The sequence below is a fragment of the Erythrolamprus reginae genome, chromosome 1 (assembly GCF_031021105.1).
Source record: "Erythrolamprus reginae isolate rEryReg1 chromosome 1, rEryReg1.hap1, whole genome shotgun sequence".
NCBI lineage: Eukaryota > Metazoa > Chordata > Lepidosauria > Squamata > Dipsadidae > Erythrolamprus > Erythrolamprus reginae.
In genome coordinates, this window is record NC_091950.1 from 188,274,559 (window position 1) to 188,282,828 (window position 8,270).

General features: G+C 40.9%; 1 protein-coding gene across 3 annotated transcripts in view; it reads right to left on the bottom strand.

Annotated features, from left to right (window-relative positions):
• The window catches only part of STK39 (serine/threonine kinase 39), a 180,901-nt gene extending 178,891 nt beyond the window's left edge, over nucleotides 1–2,010 (bottom strand). For 2 of the 3 annotated variants that reach the window (XM_070731720.1, XM_070731721.1), the window contains exon 1: nucleotides 1,630–2,010. In XM_070731720.1, coding sequence (XP_070587821.1) covers nucleotides 1,630–1,777 — 148 coding nt within the window. In that variant the 5' untranslated portion in view covers nucleotides 1,778–2,010. The remainder of the gene's footprint in view (nucleotides 1–1,629) is intronic. The other variant, XM_070731722.1, reaches the window with a different exon arrangement.
• Nucleotides 2,011–8,270: the final 6,260 nt, after the last annotated feature.

An 8,270-nucleotide genomic window follows, 5' to 3' on the forward strand; every position in this document is an offset into this window, starting at 1 on the left:
TTTTTGGCCTTCTTATCCATAACCTAGCAAGGAAAACTAACTAAAGGCCAATAAGAGCATCCACTTCATTCCCCTCCCTCAGCTGGGCTGCTTTCTCTCAGAAACAGAAGAGAAGCAAGAAACAAATGCAGCACTTTGGACTAGCATTGCTTCTCTACTATAAAACTCTCACAGTATCTCTATGCGAACCTAGCAGAGGAATGATTGGGCACAATTAAAACCACAAGCTCAGAAAAGCAACTGGGATGTGTTTCCAGACACACCAAAAAGCCCACCTAAAAACAAAACAAAACCATACACCCTAATATTAAACCCAAAGGAGTAGATAAGAGGCCAGCAACAAAAAGCTATGGGGAAAAAAGGAGCAACCCCAGAGCCCATCCCTCGACTGCACCAGCCTCCAGATCATTCTACAAGTCATCTAAAAATGATAATGTTGTGGCTGGTTTGGGGTGGGGTTTTTTGGGGTTTTTTGGAGGGGTGGGAGACAGTATATCAGGTGAGACTCTGCAGCTGGAGAAAACAGCTGTTAATAAGACAGAAGGGAAAAAAGGAGGCAAGTGTGGGAGAGGTCAGCTATTAGTTTTACACCTTTCCCCATTTGGATGCAATTACAGCAGTAAGATAGGGAAGGAAAGAGGGAGGGAGGAAAGGAGGATGTGGGAAAAAAGTTCTCTTCTAGAAAGCGGAGAAGGCAGGGAAGGGTAAAGGGAGGAGGAGAGGAAGTAGAAAGGCGGGAGGAGACGGAGGGTGGGGAGAGGATGGCGAAGGCAGGGGGAGAGAAAGTTAAAGAAAGTAGAAGGGCGAGGAGAAGAGGAGGAGAAAGGAAGGTTGAGTGAATAGAAAATGGAAGTTCAGACTGGCAGATATTGAGATTGAAGCCAAAACAAGATATTTTGGGTTATATTTGTTTTTACTGTGCTTTGTTTATGCTGATGTAATTATTTGATGTACAGAGGCGAAAGATAAAACTTATATATATATATTTTAAAATAGAAAGCGGAGAAGAAGTGCCATAGCAACTTCGAGTCCATCCACTCCTCAGGACAGCAAGAACCAAAATACTACTTGAGAGAAAACCCAAGGGAGGGCGTGCATAAGTGCACCCTTGTGCCTACCGTTCCTGTCCCAATGTCTTTTTATCTTTTCTATCTCTATACTTATATTACGTTAAACATACTACAATACAATACTATATTTGTATGGGAAATAAAATAAATAAATAAAATAGAAAGCAAGGAGCCAGGGAGTGCGGGAGGGGGGAGAGAAGCTCGGGTGCCCCCCCCCTCAGGCGTCGCTGCACCCCCCCCCCTCCATGCAAAGAGCCGGCCCCGAGAGTTCTAGAACGCCCCCCCCCCAAAATAGATTGCAACAGAGGAAGGTGCGAGGCGAGGAGGAAGTCAAGTTTGCAGCTGCAGCAGATACTGCAGTGGCGGGGCGCATCCGCCGCAATGAGAAGCCGCCGGGCTTCGGTAACAGTGGAGAGAAAAAAACGCCGGTAGGCCCCAAAGCCGGCTGACGAAGCATTTGCTCCTCTCTCCCCCCCTCCCCTGAGTCAGCCATCCCTCTTTCCTTCACCCACCCACCCATCCCAAGAGATAGAAGCCGCTCCCTTCTGTGCCAACTGACCGATCACCTCCTGCAGTTCGTAGGAGTCCCGGCAAATGGGCCAAACGACGGCTTGAGGTGCGGGAGCAGCAGCCGGGGGCGGTGCAGCAGCCGGCGCCGGCTGAGGCTGCTGCTGGACGTGAACGGGCGAGTCGCTCTGCTCCGCCATGATGCTGCCGGAGCTCGCTCACCAGCGGCGACCTTCTTCAAACTTCCAGCCAGCAGCACCTTTAACCCTCATCTGCAGTTCGCTCGCTCCCTCCCTCCCTCTCTCCCATCCTTCCTGCCAGCCAGCCACACGGCGAGGGAGGGAGCCGCGCTCGAGGGGGCGGAGGCTGGAGCTTTGCACGCCGGAGAAGCAGAAGTTGCCGAGCGGAGTGAGAGAATAAGCAGCAGCTGATCGACTTGACGAGCCTTGCAAAGCCTGGTTGCAGGGCGAAATCAGGCGGCCGGCGAGTGCACTCTGCAAGCTGATAAAGGGCGGCGGAAGGGAGATTGCACCGGATCCTCGTTAACGTATTTACGGGAAGGAGAACCCGGTGCATTGAATAGGATTTTATCTCTGAAAGCCAGCGGCGCGACTTGATTTTTTTGGAATCCGCCCCTTGTAACATTTGCACGGTTTACTTCCGAGTCAAACACTGATAAGATGGATCGGAGAGAGAGGCATCGGGTATATCTTTGGGGGAGAAGAAAGAGGGAAAAATGCGCTCCAAAAGTTAAACGAATGTTTTTTCCTCTGCCGTTAGGAATAATATTCGATACGGTATTGCTAACTTTAATTCAGGCTCCATAGCTGGAGCTAAGAGCGCCGTCCTAGGAGGTATCGCTAACTTTCTTAAAAGGACGCCAAGTCTGGGTTGCAAAACTCCAGACCGCCTCTAGAGGGCAGAGAGGAGTAATGTGTTATTTCTGCTATTATCGAAACGTCCTTCGAATTTTTTGTAACTCGTATCTGGTAACCGGAACCAAGTCTGGCAAGAGATGTTTGCAGCGTTTGTTGGTGGAATTAGATACTGTATTGAGAAAGGAGCACGCAAATGGCTGCACTTGGAGCATTAAAAGTTTTCAATTTATCAACGAAGTTATCTGCCGGGCCGACTGTTTTATGAATAGTAATTTTTTTTATTCGCGATTTTTAAAAAAAATCTATTTTGTGTGCAAGAAATTTTTGTGGAAACGCTTTATAACAGCAAAGTCTTGTTTACAAAGTGGCGGAGAAAAACTCTTGTTTTATTTCGAGTTTCTTTCTTGCAAGCAAGGCAAATGCATTCCCTTATGAAAATCTAAACGAAGAACTATACTGTGCAGCCTTTTGGCTAATAAGAAATGATTGCTACACTTCCAGTGAAAAATATCTGAAAGTTATTAGGTTCCTTAACCCTCTTCTAGAACACTATAGCATTCTGCTTTCTTGAAACAAGACACCTGAAATAAAACACTATAGTTTCTTTTTATCGTCAACTATTTTAGCTCTTAAAATGGTTGGGTTGAACGAAATGCATTAATGCTACAATAAAAGGCAAGCATTTCCCCCCTAAATTCCCAAAGACACAGTTCATCTGAAGATCAGGGTTATCTTTCTCTAGTCTAGGTTGTATCAACTCCTTAGGTAGTTGCGCTGCATATAAATTAAATAAATAAATAAATTAAACTAATGAACAGGGAGGGAAAACTATTTAGTGAGCTTTGATCTTTTTGCTCTTGTTTAATCCCTTGACAACCACAATTGAAACTTGAAAAATTAGAATATTCTGCAAAAGTTCATTTATTTCAGTAATGCAACTTAAAAGATGGAACTTAATATATGAGAGAGACTCGTTACATGCAAGGCAAGATCGTTCAAGCTATGATTTGTCATAATGTGATGATTATGAGATACAGTTCAGAAAATCCCCAAATCTACCAACTCAGAAACTTAGAATATTACATGTGATTAATAAAAAACGATTGTAATGTACATAGAACAAGATTGGATGATCACATAGTTTTTCTAGGTCAAAGTATACAAGTCCTACACACTTGAATCTTAGCAGTTTGAAACCTGTGACTTTGAGACATTGGTGAACTACCAAGAGTCACTTGACAGTGAGATGTGTGGCATATACATTTAATAATAATAAACAAACTGCTTTTCCCAGCAGCCAGCTAGCAGCAAGATGCATTTAGGAGTTGCTATTTAGTGATAATTTCAAACAGTGTTGGGGGGGTGGGGTGAAACAGCTTTTTATTTTATACGCTTTTAGAACAAGTAGTAAACTATTGATAGAAGCAAAATACCCATAACTGATCACCATCCTCTTCAAACTAGCTTTATTCATTAAAATTCAAGTAATAATCCAGACAATTTGGGGTTTATAGTGATTCTTGCAATCTATTTTCTGTCCCACCAGATTCTTTTTTCTTGTAATAAAATTGAAAACAAAGTTGATGTGCTATTGAGCAAAATTACAGCATCTAATATCAGATTTACCTGCTAAGTGACATCTTAATGATGTTTTCTTAATCTGATGAATGGCTAGCCATACCCAGCAGGGTAGCCATTTTTCAAGGCAGCCATTTTGTGAGAGTACCTACTGTATCTACTTCAAACTTTCGTCCCCAAACCAAAGCATGTTCTGCCTCTATAGAAACTTGGTGTTAGTTGTACATGTGTTCTTGTAATCCAGCTACAAACTAAAAGAGCCCAGTAAAAGTATATTCGAGATACTATGTGCTGTTTCCAGGAGTACAGGAAAAGCTTGTCTCTGCATGTGGGTTACCCTGGAGATTACATAAGTGCTTAACTGCATAGTTTAGGCATAGCTATGCATTGCCATGGCTGGATTTAGCTAAATGGGAGATGGGAGGTGTCAGAGGGGACAAGAGCAAGAAGTTCACCCCCAACTCCATAGTGGATTCTAAGAATGCTTTCCTTGTAGATCCTATTTTTGAAACAAAACAAAGTTCTACAGTGCAATCCTAAGCATATCTTTTTTAAATAAATCATGCCATATCAAAAATGTGGCCAACATATTTTTAAACAAATATGGAGTTTTCTCTCTCTTTTTAAAAGATTTTGGTCAAAAAAAGCAAAAGCTCTACAGAGAAGAATTTTATTTAATAACATTATCTGCCTCGCTGTTGCTGTGGCCTTAATTTAAACAATGAAACAGCGTAATCTTCTGCTTTACATCAACTTGCCTATTTACTTTTTCATATTACCCTGGCAGGTATGATTTATTCTCATGAAGGAACTAGCTTTCTGTTTAAACAGGATGTTCTCTCTTTTGTGTTGCTCCATGCTGTTTTGTAAGGTGACATGGTTAGTTGTATAAATATATTTTCCTTCCCACCCACCCACCCAGCTAGTAATTATGCATTCTCCATTCTGTAGTGCTTATAAATTATAGTTTTAATAACTTAAAACTAGTTGGGATATAAACTTTGTTTCCTTTTTCCAGTTACAGGACCATGCAGTGATAACTGTCAAAAATTAGACTTCCCTTTTGAACAAAATTCTCATCAGCTGTATTTTCTTAAGTCTAAATAACAGCTGTATGGTATACCTTTCCAGCAATTATTGCATTAATATTATCATCAAGGAACAATTTTTAAAATCCTCATTTCACCTAAACTTTGAAAGCTGGAAGAATGTTTTGTTCTAAGATTTAAATCTCTTTTTGGTTCAGATGTTGGCAGTCTATCTTAATTTAGTTCTACTTTCATTCATTCATTCGTTTATTTAAAAATGAAGCCTACCGGTAAGTCATGTTTGGAAAAAATGTTTAACTTTGCTTATTACTGACAGGGTAAATCTTTTTTGAAGGTTATGTCAAAATAACTCTGGACACTGCCTACGGATCATGAGACTCGGATATAAGAAAAGAACAAACGATAATAGAATCTTAGTTCCTAATAAAAGAGACAAAGTGTAAGGAAAGTTAGGTGCTAACAGCAGGGTCATGGGGGGGGGGGAGTCAAATCTAAACAGAATTTTTTCAAAAATATTAAATGTTTTATATACTTTTCATAGGAGGAAGTAGAAGCGCACTAATATTGAAGGTTTTGATACTTTTTCTATTCTTGGCAGTTTAGTTTCTATGTAGATGCACTGCCGCTGCTTGTATTCCAACAGCACCAGATTTGTTTGCTTGCTTTTTTAAAATCTGATTTACAAATTGAACTTCTGTAATCCACATTTTATTTTTAACTGTAGCTTATTTAAGGAACCACCCTTGGCTGGATACATATAGCATGCAAGGCAGTAAATTATCATTTACAAACTCTTGATTGGATTTACACATATTTAGCCCAAACCAAATAAATCTCAGGATGGCTTATAGTACAGAGAGCAAAACCTACCAATAGTATAAGCCAAATCTTAATAATTTAAGAGTATTCAGTGAAATGAATAAAATTGCATAGCTTTTTTGTGGGGAGGGAGAGCAGTGAACTTTCCTTTTCCATCTGTTAGGATTCCTGACATTATCTTCAATGTTTGTTAGTTGAAAGATCTCACTGAAACCTGCAAAAAAAAGTTACCTGTATATCTAGAAAATTATAATTTATAAGATTTATTTTATTTTAGCAGCAGGAGTATCATACAAAATAGAAAACAAAAAATACAACACTAACAACAATTTTATACACAACTTTGTGTACCAAAAAAATGACCCAAATGTCAAATAAATCTGACATCAAATATAATCCACCCCAGCTGGATGCTGAAAATAATTTTTTTTAAAAAGCTGCTGGATTCTCCTCCCCTTACATAACAGGCTACAAATATTTATAAACTTTCCCATCCCTGTTTAATAGAAATACTATATTAAATAAACAAATATTCCAGATGGGGACACCCAACTAATTATATGTATGTGAAAAATGAAGGGGGGGGCAGTCAAAAGGTTAGTCCAAATGTTACACTAACCTTCAAATCCCTCTGTTAACCATCTGTTATTGTATTTAACATGAAGAAAGTCCATGAACGGCTTCCAGTTTCTTAGAAAGTTACCCAGAATTCTGCAGGTTTATTCTGAGAAAATATATCCAGAATTGTGTTTTAAGTCAGAATGTACTAAACTGCTCTGCCTTATTTTACTTGATCTACATCTCTTCTTCGCTGGCAAAGAAATAAAAGATTCTGATACAATATTAGGAAAAATTTGCATTAATAAAACATGCCCTTTATTTTCTCAGGCAACTGTAATTTCCCCCACTTTATTTGCTACAGTCAAATCTTAGATTTTGTGCTGCTTAGCTTATATTCAAATAAGTAAGTTTATACGTTTTTCAAATGATTTATCTTTTTCATATTCAACCACTACAAAAGAAAGGGAATCTATTTGATTGCTTTTCATTTGATTGCTTATACCAGTGATGGCGAACCTATGACACGCGTGTCAGCACTGACACGTGTAGCCATTTTCGGTGACACGCGGCCGCCGGAGAAACAGGGAGCTTTAGGGAGTGCAATTGCAATTGCAACTGCAATTATTATTATTATTTTTCCTTTCCCCTTAATTAAGAGGCCGGCCGATTTTCGCCCGGCCGATATTTGCGATGGCTGGGAGGGGCGAGAACACCGCCTCCCAGCTGGGCGCGCCTGCGCAGAGCGCAGGCTCGCCCACACACTGCCTTTGGCAGCACAAGCATGACTATCCAGCCGGGGGAAGAATCACCCCGGCCGGGCGTCAGTTTCAGCTGGGGGGGGCGCTGCCTCCCAGCTGATTGGCACGGCGCCAAGTGTCGGAGCCCACCACCAACGGTGGTTGGCTCGCAGGGGCCGCTGGGAGTGAGGGGAGGGGTTGCAGGCCTATTTCAGGGTCTGCACCCCTCGCCCCTCTGCTCCCTGCTCGCCTTCCAGAACGGTGTTACAGGAGATGGTGCTAAGGTAAACCCTTACCGGGTTATTAATTTGTAATTTTAGAAAAACCTGCGTGGACGTCGTGCCATTTGCTTCCTCCTTTGGCGGCTCATAACTAGATTTTTACAACCCCCCACCCCCCTTGATAAGCTTTTTCTTGAATCTGAACAGTTTGGGGGTGCGCCAAAGAGAGAAAAGTGAACGAGAGGGAGAGAGAAAGGGAGGAAGAAAGAAAAGTGAACGAGAGGGAGAGAGAAAGGGAGGAAGAGAGGAAGGAAGGAAGAGATAAATATAAAGGGAGAGAGGGAGAAAGAGAGGGAGGGGAAGAGGGAAAGGAAGGAAAAGAGAGAGAAAGAGAAAAAAGTGGAAGGAAGAGAAAGAAAGGAAGGGGGAGAGAGAGAAAGAAAAAAGTGGAAGGAAGAGAAAGAAAGGGAGAGAGAGAGAGAGAGAAAGAAAAAAGTGGAAGGAAGAGAGAAGGAAAGAAAGGAAGGGAGAGAGAGAGAAAGAGTGAGAGAGAGAAGATAGGAAGAGAGAGAGAGAGAAATGATAGAATAAAGGGGAGAAAAAAAAGAGAAATGAGAAAATGATTGAGGCAGAGAATGACAGGAAAGAGAAAGAGAGATAGAAGTGACTCTTGATTTAAAACATAATAACATAAACATAAACATAATAACAGAGAAAAAAAAACCCAACCCTCACCTGTTTTTATTAATAGTTATGTTTTTGAATTTGCTGGTTGTTTTAGTTTTAATAGTAATAGAGTTTGGTTTTGTTTTATTATTAATTTCTTTTAATAAAAAAAAGGGATTTATTA